At 33.4% G+C, this 20,453-nt stretch overlaps 1 protein-coding gene across 1 annotated transcript in view; it reads left to right on the forward strand.

Moving 5' to 3' along the window:
- Positions 1 to 2,500: 2,500 nt before the first annotated feature.
- The window catches only part of LOC123540352 (uncharacterized), a 103,039-nt gene continuing 85,086 nt past the window's right edge, over positions 2,501 to 20,453 (forward strand). Inside the window, exon 1 of the mRNA XM_053527242.1 lies at positions 2,501 to 2,967. Within this exon, the coding sequence (XP_053383217.1) occupies positions 2,866 to 2,967 (102 nt within the window). The 5' untranslated portion in view covers positions 2,501 to 2,865. The remainder of the gene's footprint in view (positions 2,968 to 20,453) is intronic.

Genomic DNA, 20,453 nt, shown 5'->3' on the forward strand with positions numbered 1-20,453 from the left:
AAAAAATGTTTCTGATCAATATAACCTAGATGACAGAAAACTACAATAAAACCTTGTGTTTACCGCACTGCAAGGTTCAGTCTTTATTTTCTGTAATTCTACTGGACTGTATGGTCACTAAAGATATGTGCGTAACAAAAATGTTGTTTTTGGGAGCGCCGGAACCACGTTGAAAATTTGTCAACATTTGGTTAAGCAAACGTTTATGTCAATTTATAGGCTTTTATTAGGTCATCATAAGCTTATACTGACGGCGTCAATAATTGAAAGGTATAGGGCCACATCATACTTGCCGGTATATCAATGTGATAACTCACACTTTGTAATAACATGCTATCTTATTATTCGAATTCTGTCTTACAACAGAGGTTGGTTGATACAATAAAAAGAAGTAGTTATATATGGACTTTTTGTTAGATTCTGTATGAGTTAACTCACTTGCAAATTGTTCTTTAGTCCGTTTAATAATTTCTGATGTTTCCAAGTATGTAGTTTTACTATCATTTTAATGTGATCATTATTTCCTGTATTACGGTAAAATGACAAAATCATTGACTAATTGAACAATAAGGTTACATATTAAGCGAATCCGGCGCACCGTCAAAATTTCACCAATTAAGGTACTTGTACTTATACCATTGATTTCTGTTGATAAAATGTGGTCATACTTAATGATGATGCATCAATAAGATATCTACTGGTTTTATTATTTCCATATTACCACATTCAATACAGCTGAATCTGTTGCCAGTATTTCTGATTCAGTCAAAGCTTTACATTCTTCTACATCTTTACTGATGCATATGCTGGAAAGAGTAGTAATTCATATTCTTTCGCGTTAAAATGTAGTTCCGTAACAGTGAAAATTATGAAATGAAAAAAAAAAGTTCAATCTGATCAGTAAAATGACCGTAGTGGTAGTTGTACTGTTGAATTAATTTTCTCGTCGGCTCGCCTTGATAGTAACACTGTAGGTTAGTAATGGAGACTGTTGATTTACTGTTCTCAGTCAGTTCATCTTGGTAGTAACACTGTTAATTTACTGTTATCGTTGGTTCGTGTTGCTAACAGACACGGTTGGTTTACTGTTTTCGTCTTGATAGTGAACACTGTTGACTTACTGTTCTTGCGTGTCGCATTCATCCAATATGAGTCCAGATACGATAGATATAAAAAAATGTATAAATCGGGGCTACTTTCTATTAAACAAAAATCATAAACTCAACTGAAGTGTTGCTACATAATTTATACATTAATTTTCTAATTAACAACAGTGTGCAGGTAAGAAATAGTTTGTGTATTTCAATGAATTAATAAAAAACAGAAGTGGATTATAGGTATATCTACAAATTATCGGAGCTAAATTATCAAATATGGTTTAACTGGTTTGGAGCAACACTTGTCTACAACATTGTAGTAGAAGAGATCGAACCACTAAAAGTCTAAGTTGATAACTGTATGTCATTCAACATACCAGATGTAAAAATGATAGGCCGGACTACACTTTAAAAAACGGAAGAGTAAACTTTATAAATTAGTTCTTACCAACTACACTTTAATGAAGACAGATAGATGAAAATAATTACTTACAAGAATATAGAAATATACACACGTACATTCTATAATGCAATGAAAGTTCATAAATGTTATAGAACTGTTTATTATTTCCAATGTTATTATACTGCACAGGTAAATTATGTTAAATTTTGCTAAAATCATTACAAATATTTGTTTGTTTTAAGTTATTTCACACATGAACAGCAGCTACGCCACACGCGGAAGTACTGCATCTGGTGTTCAGTCGAAGAAAGATAATTTAAGCAACGTGCACCTAGTGTAAAGAGATTTCGGAGAAGAAATAAGGTTTCTCATTAAACACAATTATTATTGTTTCATGCATTTAAAAATCGCATTGCTAAAGAAACTGAATTTGTGATTGATTTTGATTCTTATAGGTAACCCAAAATGCATGACATAACGGACTGACATCACACATAAAACTAAAATAGTATATAAACATTGAATATAGCTGAGTATATTAACATATTAACATTTCTTAGTTAAAAGCATTTTTATCATTGTTTAGTATAGACAATAAAGGGACAACACATATAACTGCCGCACACATTTTAGCTATATCTTTTATTAGTTATCTCAGCATTTGATATTTTAAATTCGAGTAAGTCGAAATTGGTTGATAATCTCATAGTTATAATCAGTGAATTTATCATCAAGAAGTAATCCATCGCTATATTCCAATAAACAACCAAAAGGCTTGAAATAAAAAGATATATTTCTCTAATAAAGAACTGCTTGCGATCGCTTGTTGAGAAGAGTTCAAGTAATGTTAGTAATTAATGGATTTTCTTGGTTCCAGCGGATTTTTTCCTTCAAGTTCTTCAACAGAAATAAACCACAAACACAGGGAATTGGTGGTTTGTTATATCCGGCGTGCTCTACTTCTAAAACCAATAATATCGCTGTATCATTATTTAACATAAAGAGTGTGGGGAGTATCCTTAAACAAAAATTATTCATTGATGTTAATGCATTTTTATTATCCTGATAAGTTCGTTTATTTGAATGTAGTCTACTTTGGTTAATAAATGGTGTCTATATATACTCTATATTTCACGTTATTTGCGATGGAGCTATGGTGAAAAGGGAATAAATGAAATAGATGAACAATTTATTTGCTACGAAGATACAAAACTAATGCCAACTTTAAAGTGATGCAGGATGGAAGTTAATTTATATCCGACTTAAGTAATTAACAAAAAGTTCAAAACTAGGTTATTCGAATGATCGTTCCTTGATATTATGTGAAATAAATTGTTTGTTTGTATGTGAACCAGTTTTGAGACAATGGACTTATTCCAACATTGGTTACTGGTGTCCAGGCACGATTTACAGCGATGTAAGAGTCCTTGCACCGTTAGACACCGACGAACAGAAACACGCGACAAGGTAATATATTCCCTTTATTTATTTCTAATTATTTTGAAATCATACAACAAACAATAATGAAGCTTATGAATAACATCTTTAATTAAATTTAACAATAGCGTATTGCATTTTACCTCTAAATAATACGTGACACGTGCATAGTGAGTAGCAAAACAAATGGATTGGGCTACAAGTTATTCCAGTGCTCTGTAATAACATGTTTATTTTAAACAAAATACCCATAGACAAAGGTAAAACACACGTGTCATGCGTTTTTGGAATCTATCTATAATTTCGCACGTTCATGTGTACATTAATGTTAACACGATTTAATCTGAAACAATACTTACATGTAGAAAACATATCAGTAAAATCAAACACGAATCATTTAAAATGTGCTATAAGAAAAATACGAGGTCATATTTGCAAGAGTCGAATGATTATATCTTAATATCAAAGTATGAACAGTAGAATCTATGTCAAATAGTTTATTCAAAGCATTTATTGTCCCTTTTGTTAAATACAATTTACAAAAAAAAAAAGATAAAAACAAAAATTACACAATTGTATGGGTGTGTCAAATTAGCAATAAAATTCCGAACCAGCCCAAATGCTTAGATACATTATTTAATAGAAATAAAACAACACGAAATCGAACAGATTCTTCCCCGGTCTCAGCGTGTTTAGTCTTTAGTAGGTTTTATTATATGGCGGATCGAATTGTTCATCTTTGCTAAATCTCGGCGTTTTTGTTTATATTCTTGTTGTTTCTGACATTGGTTAATAAATGAGAACATTCAAATTTATAATATTTTGTACGCCACAGTTATTGATTGGTCTGGCAATGAAGTTTTTGTATAATAAACGAGTATTTTTGTCTTATACATATCGTATCTTTTGTTACCATTGCGTGTGTTAGGGATTCATCCGACGGGGATAAATTTTATTACTCTTTTCTATAACTTTAAAGCATGTTAGAGGTAATGAAGTGGGTTCGTGGTCGCCATTAACATGATTTGACTCCCCAGTAGTGTGTTTTGTCTTCAGCCGTTCCAGGGCAGTACCCTACTGTGTTTCTTTGTTTGATTGTTTTGTCCCCCGTTGTGTTTGTGTATATTTTAACCTTTACCCCGATAATTTTGAAAAAGGACGGATCTCTCATTCAATTTGGACAGTACCATTTATTATACAAAGGTATGTTCATTCAAAGTTAACTGACCGACTAGCGAACATGTCGGACCATATCAGCCTGCAAAGGACTGATCTTGGCCTGCACTGGTCGCAAAAGCAGAAATACAGACTGCTTAGTAATGACAAATTGCAAAGAAAAATGTTATTCAAGTTATATGACTATGGCCAATGCATACTTTGCATACAAACACGCGCACATATGCATGTTTTTCCCGTAACTTAAATTATCTCGTTACTGTCATATCATCATTTTATCTTCTTGTATCGGAGCATCTATATTAGACCTACAAATACTAAATAGCCACATTATATATCTATTTTATTTAGGTAGTAATTTACAATCTAGTGCAAACAGTGTTGAATAAGAATAAATGCAACATTTCAAGAATTGAAGAGTTAAAAGATGTAATGAGGAGTTAACGTGGGGCATCATTTTTCCGTAAAAATCAGCACGCGATAAAAGATAATGCAAAACTGTAATATCATATCAGTTTTCCATAATAACATAATACATGATAATACAAGAAAAAATAATAAATGTACAATGCAACATATCAATGTTATTCTAGTGACATTTGCTCCAGTTTGATTATGTATAGTAGAAAAATGTCAGGGAGTCATTTACTTTCATTTAAATGTTTTCGCTAATGCACTAATATAAGAGGGAATATCAATATCAGTCCATATTGGTGTCACTATCAAATTGATAGTGTTTTGTTTGGATATATTCTTTGAAATTGTTTTGATGGTCAAAATAAATAATTCATCACCCTTAATAATACTGTATAAACAGCATTTTGGTTGACTGAAAAATAGTTCAGATGATTCTTGGCTAAAAACTTGGAAATGGATTTTCCGTAGAAAACCTGTTTAGACTGTAATGAAAACTATTTAGTTACCTTAAAATGTTAAACTGTCACATTTCGAAACACAATTCATTATGTCATTACGCTATCTTTACCCTCGTCACCATGTGGTCGAGCATTGCTGGTATCGTCTTGTGAAAGTCATCCGGTGGGCTTGTGAAAGCTCGGTTTTTGTACCCAGGAGCCCGTCTACGCCTGCAATAATATTCAAGGGGCACCTTCTGTCTTCTGCTGGAAGATTATCATATGACATTTATTGTGTTGGTATGAAAAAAAAAGAAACTCACCCGAATAGATTTTGCACATCAAAAGAAATGTATACAGAATGAATGTTGATCAAATATCAGTTCGATGGATATAGCTTTTACACATTAAAGAAGTGGTGCTTGCCTTATCGCAGTTTTGGTCTGATGTGGTATTTATATTAATATCTTTGTAGCGTATAATATTAAGGGGGCATAGCCAAGGGGTGACTGGTGCGAACGCAAAGTTTGGCAAAGTTTGCAAATTTAATTCCATTCACTAAATTTTTATGCCATTTCTATGTTTTCTGTATAAATCGGCTCGCTCCGCTCGTTACCTTGTATTTACTTTATGAGTTGTCACATATGCAAACAGTCTGCATGCAAAACAGTTATTGCTATATAATGACCACCGATATCTAAACTGAGGTAGAAGTTTTAAAATCGGGTGCATACAATAATATACTACATGCCGGTGATAAATATAGAAATTTACAACTTTGATATGCTGCCGTGCCACGGCGAAGAATTACAGGAAGGGTATTGTCGAGAGTTTACCTATGCAATTTGAATATTATAAAGGCAATCTCCGTGGCAGATGTGATTCTATGCTAAAGCAGTGCAACCAGGTTATCTACCCGAATACAAACATCTAAGAATAGCATGCAAATTGCTAGTTTCATGTACATATGTATACATTGTGAGCGCTCAGTAAATTGTTTGAGTTTCCCATTTCGGTACGTACAAACGCCATAGCAGACGAGCAGCTTACATCATTGATCCATATCCTGATGGAATCCTGGCTATGATTATCCCCACCCTTCGTACTCGAAAATGTGTTTTAAAAGTGTAATGGATACGGACCAGGCAGTCGCACTGCTTTTGTTTGTTTGTTTGTTTTGAGGAAACTTTTTCAGACACCAAAAACAACAACCACCCGGCCACAAAGGACAAGCTGAACATATTTCAGATAAAATGTCTCTAGACGAACTTGCCACCACAGAGATAAAGTATTCCCGATTGATACATTCCCGAACCATTTTCCACCCTACAAACTAGACTGGAATTAAATTTTAAAGAAGTGATGATATAAGATATGTGTTAATAATGCAACGTTGTTAACAAGTTTTGAAAAACAACATCAACATAAAGACACGCATAAATTATTGTAGTGGTTAATACTGATTTGAAATCACCTCAATGAGTTTTTATGAGTTCAAAATTGATATATTATTTAAAATAGCTATTCAAGTTTGCTTGTTTTTTACAACTGAAGACGTACGCTTAAGTTATTGATTATTTTGAGGCACAAGTTAAAGAGAAATCACTTCACACAAACATCTGAGAAACATTTGAAAATTTTGTAACTTTTAAAATTCTGTTGGAGCTTTCTTTGACAAACAGAGTTAAACAACCTACCTTATTCAACCTGTTCCGAGTCCTTTTCACACTGTCTTCCAAAATCTCATGACTACACCTATCAATACATGTTCTTAAAAATGGAGGAAAGTAATTATGGTATCTTAACTAAGCCACTGTACCAGTGTTAACATGCGAAACGGATACATAGGCAATGTTTGTTAAGTGTAAGATCGAATAATATTTTACCGAATATAAGTGGGCGTGGACGGTAGCATGCATTTCCACTACCGTCCATGAACAGGCTCAATCAAACCGAGCCTGCAACATTTTCGTTTTTGTTGTGTTGAGCTACCTGTGGAGTTTCCACTTTTTCTATTTTACCAGTGGAGCACCCACGATTGAAAATTTAAAATCTGGTGTTCATCAGCGAAAGATATTTCGATATTACATGTAAACAAACAATTTTTCTTTTTATTTCATGTCTTTTCTATGGTTTTAACCAAATTACATCTGTTTTATCGCAATATAAGTGAACGTGATTCGCAAAATTATGACGTCACAAAGTTATTGGAAAAAAACATTAAATACTTCTTTCATCTCTAACAGACATTTCTTTTACAAATTTATTTATGCTTTTTTAGACAATATCTTTATTTGTGCTTTTTGGAAAGAATCACTGATTATTTATCATCAATACTCTTTTCTCCAATGATAGAGTATAGTTCTGTAAAGATGATAGAGAAAATTAGAAAATTATTAAACTGAAAATCCCATTGCTGGAAACAGTGAAAGTTACAAATACTACATTAAATAAATATAAATCGTGATGATGCTATACAATATTCTTATCGATAAGGTGACCAAAAACACTTAAAATATTATTTGAAGTTGGACAATTTATACCATAATTGCGACATACGCCGTTTCGCCTCTGGCAACCGGCTAGGCATTCGTTTGACTCACGGCACTGCCTGGATTTATCCAGCATGCGCCTATTTACACCTGTTTTGCAAAAAGTCTAAGCGGAAAACCGTTATTTTCGTGATATATATGGAAAAAAAATTGCCAACTTATTTGGAATAGGTTACAATAGAATATCATAACACATGATATGAATTTGGTATTTTTCACTTGCAGCTCCCCTGGCAGGTGTACGCAAAAACGTTCATTTAATCAAAACTCGATAAAAAGTGTTTTCTTGCCACTCACGTGACCGGCATATCCCGGGTCGGATGAAAGATTCTTGCCCAGTAGCTTTTAATATCAAGTGATTATGTCTATGTTTCTATCAGTAAAGTATCCAGGAGAAAACCAGTTTTTTATCTAGGCACTTTTGCTGCTCACACACGAACATGTGAAAACAAAGTGATATCGAAATAAAAATATCTAAAACATTAAATCATCAATATACAGTCAAAATGATATGAATGCTTATGTGATATGTCGCAAGGTTTGTTCCAGTAAGCCTAGATATTTTCCGTCTGACACAAATGTTTTCCGTAATCTTCCAGTTGCATCTAGATTACATTAGAACCGGTAAACAAAATGGTAACCGTGATATTACGCAACGAAACTTGGTACATATAGAACATATCTTTGGAAAAAAGAACCAGATAGAACGCAAAAATACCCTAAACGAATAAACACAACTGCAGCAAGCACAGGGACACAGCATGGAATAACAAAAAATAAAGCAACTCTGTTAATAAATCTGGCAACTGCTTCCAAATGACGTAACCTGCCAAGTAATTGCAACGTCACAATCTTTGGCTATGAAAGTAGCTCTTCATGAATTAACGCCAATATGAACCCATTATCACTTAAATATGTTCCAAGATGTAAGCGGTGTTCAATTACTCTGCTCAATTAACTTTGACAGGTACTTCAATTACGGAACCTCTTGATGGTTTTGATGGTTTTCCCATCAGGCGTTCAGGAAACAATTGTACTCTATAGTACTTGCGTTCTTGTTTATGAAAATCATCTAGAAATTGTGGTTTCTCTACATTTAACAAGCCACTTCAAATCTCGTAATATTCTAAAAATATGGACGTGCTTTTGAATATCTCAAATTAGCCTCGTATTTTATATTAAAATAGCATTATGATACAAGAGCATTTCAGTTTTATAGAGCAGACAACGAAATTGAAAATCTGTGAGCGTCATATGGTTTAACCTTGGTACATTTTCGGTTTACTCTAAACCTTTTTCGTGCTATAAATATATACAAACACACCTCGATAGGTTTGGCATTAACTACAAGTATATTTATAAAAACAATTCGCAAATTTAGAAAGTAATGCTGCTATATCAATTTATGTATTTTATAACCTAAGCCAAATCTACAAAGTCACAGAAATACGCACAAATGTCTAAAATTTACAAACGAATGAATCTATAGTATAATTAATCGTTACATTTTTTCTGTATATTGCAATGTTTTCTTGCTAACCTTCCAGTCGTATCTACGTAATAAATCGCAGTTGTGTAGTTGGCTGTTTGAAGTGTGCGGACGTCTCCAGGTATAGGTAAGAGGAGTCGTATGAATTGTCTTATTGACAACACGGTCCAATGCATCTTCAACTACGAAAATAACACTGATGCTGATAAAACAAGTCATAATATGAAACCTAACATTCCTTCTAGTACATTTTAGGCTAGATGTATTTTTTGTTAGGTTTATTAGAGAGTGTTTCAAAATAACATATACATTGTTTAAAAGTATTAAATGAGATAAGAATAATTAAGTAAATATATATAACATTGAATGCAGCCTTCACTTCAAAATGCTAAACAAAACAATTACAATAGAGCATTAATTAGAACTGATAAATAACAAACAAGAAAAAATGTACATAGAGATGAAATTATCCAAAGAAAACCTAAAATTACCCTTAAACAGAACTGATTCTCTTTTTCAATTCAAAAACAGTTTATTTTGTGGTATGTCTTATTATTGTTGATTCCATCTAATGAACTCATTGTACCTACACAAATTTGATAAACTCTAAAGAGTGGTTGTTTTTATCAAAAAAGAGAGCACTTCTGCATGACGCGTGAAATTATGCAATTACAAATATACCCTGCTGTCTATAACAAAATTTGTAAAAAACTGAACTGACATGTATATTTGTAAATAAGCGTAATTTAAACGTTGGATCCATATAAGTGGGTTTTATGAATTGGCTTACCTTCTTATTGACAACACGGTCCAGTGCAACATCAGTTATGAAAATGACACTGATGCTGATAAAACAAGATGCAATGTGAGCCCTAACATCCCGTCTAGTACATTTTAGGCTAGGTGTATTTTCTTGCTAGTTCTATTTACAGAATGTTTCAAAACAATGTATAAAATGTCATCAAACTAAAGGATTCTTATGAACAAAATTAAAAGTGTAAAGTGAGAAAGGAATAACTAAGTAAATACGTATGAAATTCAATGTGTCCCCTATTTGAGATTGCTTAACAAAGTGATAACGGTCAGGGCATTAATAGTGCTACTGAGAAGTAAACAAGACAAAATGTACCCAGAGATGAAATTATCCAAATAAGAGCCAAATCAGCCAGTTTACTTTGTTTCAATTAAAGTAACATATGTTTATTTTGTATTGCCTCCACATATTGTTGTTTCCATCTAATGAAACCATTGTACGTAATGAATTTGATACACACTTAAGAGTGGTTGAATTTTTACCAAAAAGAGAGCACTTTTGCATAACCCGTGGATTTAAACCTGCATGTTATACAATTACCAATATATCCTGCCGCCTATTACAAACATTGCAAAACTGAACAAAAATGGAAATTTGCCAATAGTATATCCAGACCGCAACCTTTTCCTTTTATTTATCTTTCTTTTCAATGCCCAATACAATGTCGAATACACTTAAAGTAATAAATCTCTTGCGTGGCAAATTGTCTACCAATGGTGCTCTGAAAATACTTGTTTCACAACGCACGTTTTCAATGGATAACTTTATTGTAATTGCACGTAATTTTTATATGACGTTGCGTATATGAACTATTGTATGAGATTTTAGGAATTGGATTTGTTTTTAGGATGAAATGCGTAAATATTGCTATGAAGTCTCTGCGTCACGTTATGTTTACTATTTACTTACAACTACCTACGCATGAAATATTTTGACAAATCTAGAGGCGAAAAAAGAAGTGAAGGCGATCCACTAGGTTGTCTAGCTGGATAATGTAAAAAAGCAAATGGGTCGTATTTGGCATCAACCAAAAGAAAATAAACTAATGTTAATTATTTTGTTATTACATAATTTGAAAGTAATCATAATTTGTTTTCAAATATTTCTCTGTACTCTAGTATCAAGACGTATCTAAACTTACCTGCAAATATTTGTTGTTATTTGTCATTGCCGTAAACAAGAGAAACCTACGAAACTATTATATGCATAGTGCACATTGTATGCAGCGTTTGATAACAGAACAAGGATAAATATCAAACAGGGAATGCCATGTTACAAAAACGCAGCCTCCCCAAAACGAAACTCACAACACGCAGATGTGCACACTATCATAAGCCTGTTCATGGCATGTCATGCAATATACCTCACCCATCATGCCTCTAGCACAAGTTTAAGCCGGTTTTTATCAAGCAGGTATATTGAATAGATCCCACGATCCCAGAAAACCAGAAAATATAACGATACAAATATCATAGAAATCTTGTCTTTGATAATGCATTTTAATAGTACATAAAAATTGTATTGTCGAAATTTCTTTTACAATGCATGGTCATAGTCCAGCTAGACAACCTGTCCTGCCCTTCAGTCCCTCATCCCCTGAATCAACTTTCACCACTAAGTTGTACATTGTATTAGCACTATCTATCAACTGATCAACTGATAAATACTCAAAATCAAGCGACTTGTTCAATCCAGTTTGTATATTTTGCTTTTGACGGTTCAGAGTTCAATTTATAGACTCGTCCATCAATCAGGATTATCAGCTTTTGTCTTATTTAGATTAGAATCACTACTAGTTGTACATATTACAATACGCAACAGTCTTCCATATCATATCTGATGAGAAAATATGGATTTACATAACTCTATGTCAAAAATGAAAATCTATAGAATCAAATCAAAATCTTTATTGTGACTTAGGCTTCCGGCCCATACAATAATAATATGCATGTATAAATGTACGAACATAAAACAATTACAATCTACAAATATTATAAGAGATGTTCGAGTAAACGTTGACTAGTTATATCATTCATTTCAGTACGAAAAGCATTTGTTTTCGAGGGAATAGGTTTATGTATTCTAACTTTTTATATTATACATTCCTGTCCATGTGTCTTGCCGAAATGAAATAAAGATAAGACATTAACTGAATAAATATATATATATATCTGTATATGTTTTACTATGCCGTCAAGGCACGACAAATATCTTGGCCATAATCAAAAGAATGCTTCCTTATTTACAACTGACACAAAATATATAACAGTCATGACATATGTAAAACATACTAAACACAATTTAAACTGTCTCTATCTCCGACAAACGTAACTTTAAAATTATGTTGTTGGTAAGTTTTCACAATTTAAAAAAAAAAAGATCGAATTATGCGATCATATGAATTCGATCACTTTACGAACTCAGCCCATCTTTGAAAAGTCACAAACATACCCTAAAACATCTAGAATTTACAAACTAGCGAAAAACGTTGAGGGAAGAAAATGACAACAAAAACAAAACAATAGCGTTGTTATGCTCTATTGTGAAAATGTTTTCAATTTGTTTGTGAAATTTAAATATTTCCTAGTAAAAAAAATAAAATCTACACTTCCTTATTTCTAAAAATTGTATATATTCATTTTCTAAAGTGTATTTTTGTGACTTTTTAAAAAAGGGTCTGGGTAGTAAAACAAATAAATTTATATTTTGCGTAGTCTAATACAATGTACTATTGAAATTTTGATATGTTGATATTGATAGATCGATCTAACTGTTTTCTTAATTTAAGAAATGTACTTTTAGTTGTTTTTTAACTATATGAGAAATAGCAAATGTTTTTTGAGGACAACAAGAAATTGAGTTATGAACATTTGGATTTTCGCAGACTTGTTTGGTAAGTATTTTGTCAAAGGACATACCAACATAAAATGAAATTCATTTTTAAAAAATGTTTGCAATGAGAGCAACACTTCCTGTCTTTGTGTATACAAAACTAACGACCTTGCTGTATCATCGTACTAAGGCATATCTATATTTTTAAATATCGAATATATCAAGATAGCTTTCATATTTAATTTTTTAAATGCCTACAAATGCCTACAAGAAATCAGCTTAGCATTATTATTACATTCTTCTGCCCAATTCCTGTAAATACTGATCTTGTAATCGCTGCATATACCGACACAATCGCTGCATATGCCGACACAAAATGATTCAGGATTCTGACAATTCTGATTTTCCCAACATACTAAATCTATTTTTTGTCGTTACCCAATTTTGGTAACCGATGTTATCTTAATAAAATATTTCTTAACATATTCATAATCTTATAATTTATAATTGTTATTAACTCAACAACTAGTTGCGACCCTGATGGATATAAACTCCACTACAACAGACTGCAATGCTAATACTTACCTATTAAGAGGTGCTCAAAAAATCATTATACCACATTATAGCATACTAATTTATGAACAGAGCTTAAATAATGGACATTCCGTACAAAAACATAGCTGCATAAAAACCAAAACCATAGCAAAAACTGTTTCTATTTATTATCACGTGTTAACTTCACCACCTGTAGCCGTATTAAATGTTTGCCTTATACGGAAGTCACTGAAATATGGAAAGCGTTATTGTTACGTCAAAGAAAGAAAAATACCAATACGACTGGTGTTGGGGCGGTACGAATAAATCAACTCAGTCATCCATTTTAATCATTTTATGCATGCAAACTCTTGAATATTATCACAATTTCAGTTGAAAATGTTTAATAATATTTGCGGCTAAAATATAAATAACATAACAAAGCCATTAAATTAAGATATGTATATATTGTTGCAAAATTTCTTTTAGAAAGGAATGATATCATATAGATCTACGAGGACTGTTCAAAAATAACGTAGACTTTTGCTGTCAGATGTTGCATATTGTGTAAATAATAATGTGAAATATATCGTTGTAATTCGGAATCTTTCTGCAATTTAGTCATACATGTTTTGTAACATTTTTGCTGATAGGCGAAACGCGTCGAACGTTTTTATTACCATAGCTACGCATAACCGGCGCAGTTACTTTTTTATCTGTCGTGATTTGAATTCGATCGCCAATGTTCGCACAAATAGTATACTTGTTTGCCCCAAAATATGCCAAACAGCAACAACGCGTCTGGGTGACATGTACCTAGAGTATTGCGCCATTCCGACGTAGGAGATGGAAGAAAACAACTTTTAAACTAAGTGAGTATTACTGTTTATAACGCATGTAATGTCGTCATCGACTCGCATACATAATAAGACAGTTGCTTAGTTATGGCGAACAGCAACTGAAAATTATAATTTAATGAAGCAGTTCAGTCATCTGTGTCGTTATCTTCAGGTGGTACAAACGATGTTCAAATTGTCCAGAATTGCTTAAAAACAGCGGAGACGGAGGAAGAAAACGGACAAACTGCGAATGGACGTTAACGCCAATGTATGTCGCCGTAGATAAAGACCAAGTACTCACGTTGAGTAAATGTCATAAGTTTTCATACATTTTTAGTATTATAGCAAAACAACTTGTTATGACTAAAGTATTGCTCATGTGAATTTATAAAATAAATTTACAAATATGAATAAATACAAACTTAATGAAAGCATCACAATGAAGGCAAGACGTCGTTAACGTTGTTGAAATATGATCGCCGTGCGCCGGGTTCGTGTAAGTGACTGTTTTCGAGGTGGCGTAACTCCTGAATGCGTAGTCATAATCATGTCAAATTTGCAGTGCAGTTAGTAGAAAGATTACAAATCATAATGATATATTTCTTGTTTTGTTTCATTTAAGTATATAAGAGCTAGAGAAAAAGTCTACGTTATTTTTGAAGAGCCCTCGTAAATATCCCAAAGAGTTAATATTTTCGGTCTTTCGCGGACGATTGCAATACTTTTGTGTACCGATTGTTTATATTTTATTTAAAAAAAGACACATTGCGTCGCTCTGCATTAAAACCCTTTCTTATCATGAAAACCACCGAGAGATTTTGTATAGAAATAGTAAGAATACCTCACGTACGTTATAATGGAATCTTGCGTTTGCAACAAAAATGAGTTTGAAAATAACTAATGTCATTCTCACTCCTTCGAGACATTTTATTATCACAAGGAATGATCATTAAAGAAGTAAACAAACAGCATGACTTGAAAACCGTGCATTACCTTAAATAATTAACTGTAATTATATATCAACTACCATAAGCACGGCTGTATTGTGTATTATAAAAGACATCACATACTGGAATTGATAACGATAACAAAATTCGATACTTCTAAACCTTCATTTTAATGAAGAAAAAAATAGAAATGAGCCGTGCCATGGGAAAACCAACATAGTGGGTGTGCGACCAGCATGGATCCAGACCAGCCTGCGCATCCGCGCAGTCTGGTCAGGATCCATGCTGTACGCTAACAGTTTCTCCAATTCCAATAGGCTTTAAAAGCGAACAGCATGGATCCTGACCAGACTGCGCGGATGCGCAGGCTGGTCTGGATCCATGCTGGTCGCACACCCACTATGTTGGTTTTCCCATGGCACGGCTCAATTATCATAATCTGTAAAACATGATGTTCTGAAAAACCCTACTTCAAAAAAGAGTATCTTGCAGAAACATGTCGTCCCACAGGCTGTCTCAGTGCGCTAGCACGTATCTGTTTCTGCCACCCTTACCTTGTGTTTGCGTACATTACATCAATAACTCAGTGTGTGTTAGCCTGTTTTCTTCAAGGATCCTTGTCTGTAAAGCGTCTGAGAGTTTCCAGTCTCTGTTATTCTAATTATCCATGCTGAGTTATCGTTCCAAATAACAAGTGGTTTTGTGGGAACTCATCAAAGACCACCTGTGTAACAATAAGTATCTATTTCTCAGGTATATCTACACTTTCTCAACTCGACCCAAAATCGTTTTTTGCAACATAACAGTAAGTATTTCAAGTTTTTAAAGTACCAATGAACTCATAAAATTAGACGGTATTTTTGTAAACGAGGGGTGTAAGTAGATATTAGAATAATTACGTTACGTTGTCCCACCTGGACCTCCCACCCCAACCCTATACGTAATACATAGATCGATAATTAATAACACATTTTAATTTAAGAATCTTGAACAAGCTTTTATATCTTGCAAAGCGGCTGAATAATATGATCGTCTGGTAAATGAGAGTCCACTCGTATATCATCGATATGTAGTGTACAAAAAAAAATCCGAAATTGTGGAAATTCGAAATAAATGCTTTGGAATTGTTAAATTTGAAATTGTTACCCTGCATGCTGATAGTTAAATACTCGGCTTTGACAGTTTTCTTTTTTGTTTTTCAATTGTTTTCTTTGATGGCATCCACCGAGCGAACGTTCAACATTGATATAGACTTATATTTTCGTGGACGGTGACCGAGATGAAAGTGATGCCAGAGGTACAAGTCTGTCTAAGTGACTTGTAAAGTACTACTACCCTTTTATATCTATAGCTGTAAAACTCTAGATCTTAGTTACAGAACATAAAATATTTCAGATAGGCATGCGTGGACAGTTTGTTTACTCTTTCACACAGTGTAAAATCTTACATATATAAACTAAATATGAACAAATCACTAACAAGAACAAATCACTAACAACCAACAGTTAGTGCATATGAAAGAACAGTAAACGTTTAGTTAGGAATTAAACAAATGAGCGACTTTCTGTTCTACTTTTAGGATACTTCACCTAGCTAGATGGTTCAAGTAATAAGAGTAGAATTTTAAGCACAAAGTATAAATGTATAGAGCATAAGAAAAAGACAGAGTTAGGTATCGCACCCGTGTATCGTTAGTATATTCGCTTCAGTGTTTTAGCCAGACATATTTTATAAATTTGTTTTATTTTGCAAAGTTTGTTTGAACTTGTACAATCTTTCATCAATGTTAGTCATGCGAGTTTAAATGCAGTGGATTCAGCTTGAACATCAGTTCCGTTCGCATAGATAGTATAGTTGGACATATAATAGTAAACCTTCTTTTCTTGTCTTCTTCATTATGGTGTGATGCATATTCATAACAACTGCTTATCAGAACCCTTTCTAAAGGATTTCCAAGTATTACGAAAGCAATACTTGTATAGTATGTTAACAAATCTATAAACCCATTTTCTAGCCTAAACAGGGATTGTATTATACCCCACCGCCTCTCCCCCCCCAACACCCCCCCCCCCCCGGCCCGAAAACAAAGTTTATAAGAGTCATTTTACGGTGGACCGGTCGGTTTCTCCGTAGTAGCAAATACTTCTACAATTTTAAAGGGGTTCCAAATTAACATACATGTGATCATAATGAAGTGATGTTGTGCGTGATATGCTTGTCTTCGTGGGAGAATGTTGGAGACATTACTGCACCTAGACCCCCTCAACATTATTGAGAATACTACTTCCATGGATGTGATACCATTGCAATTAAACTTTATACTTGCATAACTAGTTTTCCTTATGAAAGACAAGATTCAAGGCCTTATATCATAGTATAAAAGCATGTATGGTCCTGTTCTTTCAGCGAGGCTCCACTTGTTAGATTTATGAATTAGTTCACAGGATTAATCCAGCACGTAAGGACACCAGTTTCGTTTGCATTCATACTAGAAAGTTCACGCTCTATCGTTAAGTGGCGTCTTGTTTGTAGCAAGATGCATGTATAGTCACAAAGCCTTCTGTAGTTACCCGAGCAAGTATTACGCAAGCAAGATTTGAAAAACATGTAAACAGAATGTTAGACTGGTTTTCTAGTCTACATAATGAACATATTATTTTGTTTTTATAAATCAATGAGTGCTTTGTTTCTCACTTTTCATTTACATTACACATATTATATTTGTACTGGGCGTAAGTGCTTGCTACTTCAACATCATGCAACGTTATTTTAAATGTACAATTTTCCAAAGATTTTGTCGCTCATGCTTTCTAACCCGTGGGAATATTTTCTCTTGACAAATTGGTTTCGTTTACAATTCTGAAATAGTTTTCTTATAATCTTACAAACAATGTACAGTTTGGTGAGTAGTAATACCATTTTCCCAAGGTAATGGACAAAACTGGTGGATAGATGATCCAAAGGGAAAATAGTATTTACTGTTTCCAAAACAACGACATCTGTTTTCTTTCCCAGTGAATTTCTGGAGAGAAAAAAGCCCAGCAAGTAGGAAATAATTTTAATACAACGCTAAAAATGTGTGCTTCGAACGTTTATTAATACGCGATTGTGCTGTGCTTGATATGAAGCGAATGGTTGATTGGAGAAGTTTGAGCATTTTTGCTTTAAACCTAACAGGGCAATAGTATAAATACTCAACAAATAAACGGTATACGGAAGCGCAAAACACCCGAATCACAGATTAGGCGCGCAACAAAAAGAAACTGTAGCGGAAAATATAGCAGACGGGTTGATTAAAAATTCTAACAACTAGTACATTTTGCTTATATGCAAAATACAAAAATGAGTAAGGGATATATAAAAGGGTGGGGTGTTGGAAAAAGCAAGGATGGATATACAACAGGCAAATAAGGATTTATTATGTGTTGTGTTACAATAGCAGTCTTTAAGTGACAGCTGGTGGCCGTAAACGTCTCCCTTCACTTACACGGAGAATATTTATCTGTTCTAGTCCTTTGGGAATACATTAAGTCCATTCGATGTTTCTGTAAAAAGCTGATGCCAAGATTTTGTACATGACCTCTTCGAAACAGGTTCACTCTAACCGAGTTTTTATTTATTTTGTTTGTTGCTTGAACAGTTCAAGAATTGGCCACGATGAATTTCGGTATATTGTTTAACAGGAAATAAATGGATGAAAGTTTATTTTTCATTCAAAGTTTATTCTCCGCGTTTGAAACACCAGAAGTGATGGCGTAACGTCATTTATCAGTAAAACATAGAATAAAGTTAGGAGTTACGTTAAAATGTACTTATAGAAAATGTGTTTTCCGCAATAAAAATCAGTTTCTACAGCATGCTGCATGTTTTTAGGTCGAGTTCAAACGTAAATATTAGTGATCTGTTACGGCCTTAGTAATGTGCCTTCAAAGTAAGACGAGATATCCCAACGTATATCCATAGTAAAGTTATATGTGACTATTTTACTGTTATTTCGGAGCTGTCAAAACCATTTACCTAAGGTAGTGGAGATCGATATGGACCTACGATCGAAACGTAACAATTCTTAATTTTGTCTGTAAGCCTCGTGTACAATTAAAATAGTTTTTACTGTTCAAAACAATATAGACAGTTGTTTTAACCGCCTAATGAACTTTTGTAAAAGGCCCTTCAACTGAGATTAACTATTTTGTATAAAACACTAAACACAGTGCTGAGAAACCATAAAAATAACGAGAATAGTCACAAAACAAATTAATAAGTAGTGGTACTAGGCTAACGGATAAATGAAAAAAGCAAATAAAGCTAGGTATTCAAGAATATTTTCGTAACAGTGTGTGGTAAAAATGGCGACACTTGTACGACTGTTATCAGCCACGCAAAAAATATTGTGTTGTTAAGTACACCAGAGATAACATTGCACACATAAGACGGAAGAAATTTCCCAGTTATACCATACATAATAACTGTTGTTCATCTTACAAGGGAAAATTCCCTCAAATATTGTTGAAACTATTTACAAACATCATAAAAGCAAAAAATGATAAGTGTTTTACACCGCAACTATTTATGGTTCGTTACTATGTTTAATTGACGTATCAATATACAGACGGAGTTATGATTACACTAACACTTGTTGTTTGCAAAAAATAAACAAAGTCCGATACGTAGGAGGAAATTATCGATAGATGCTCCTGTGACTCCCTAGGAATATTTTGTGCATGAAGGTGATGTCACGTGGTACTTGTGATACTACGTCTTCATAAACTATATACATGTCAGGAAATACCCAGATCTTACCATCACGATCTATTCTAAACGTGATAGGTTAGAAAAAAATGATCTTATATGTTTGCTTGTAAACCCAACCCTTTTGAAAGCATTGATAAAAAGCCTTGCTAGCTGTCACTTTGGTTGGGAAAATCCTGTTTTGTATAGACATGGCATATACCGATATTTATATCGGCCTATACATGTCTCTGTCATAAAAAAACAAAATCGGGTAAACTTTTCTAAAGTTGCTGTAAATATGTAGTCAAATTCGACACTGGATATTCGACTAATAATAAATCGATATTTTGTCCCAATTCAGACATAGCTACATTACGCTATTAAAGGCGACAATATAGAAAGTGTACCTCTTAAACATTCGGAAGGACGTAAATATATATTTGACACAAATCAAAGGCACTTGAATAAATAACGTATTGTTTTTCCTGCATTACCAATACTTTATGGTACATAATGACTACCTTGTATTAGATATAACAGGTCGATTGAATCAGCATCGTTACTGAGGAATCATGTCTAAAGTTTAACCATACATCAAGCGCATCCTTTCGTTTACTAAAGAGTTCGCTCAGTCAAATTTAAAAGAATTTGTAAAATATATTCAACTGAGTCATTTAATTAAGGCCGCTGATTTAAACTCTGTCGAATTCTTTCGTGTAAGGAAAACATTCATCTGGCTTACGGAAGG

The sequence above is a fragment of the Mercenaria mercenaria genome, chromosome 16 (assembly GCF_021730395.1).
Source record: "Mercenaria mercenaria strain notata chromosome 16, MADL_Memer_1, whole genome shotgun sequence".
NCBI lineage: Eukaryota > Metazoa > Mollusca > Bivalvia > Venerida > Veneridae > Mercenaria > Mercenaria mercenaria.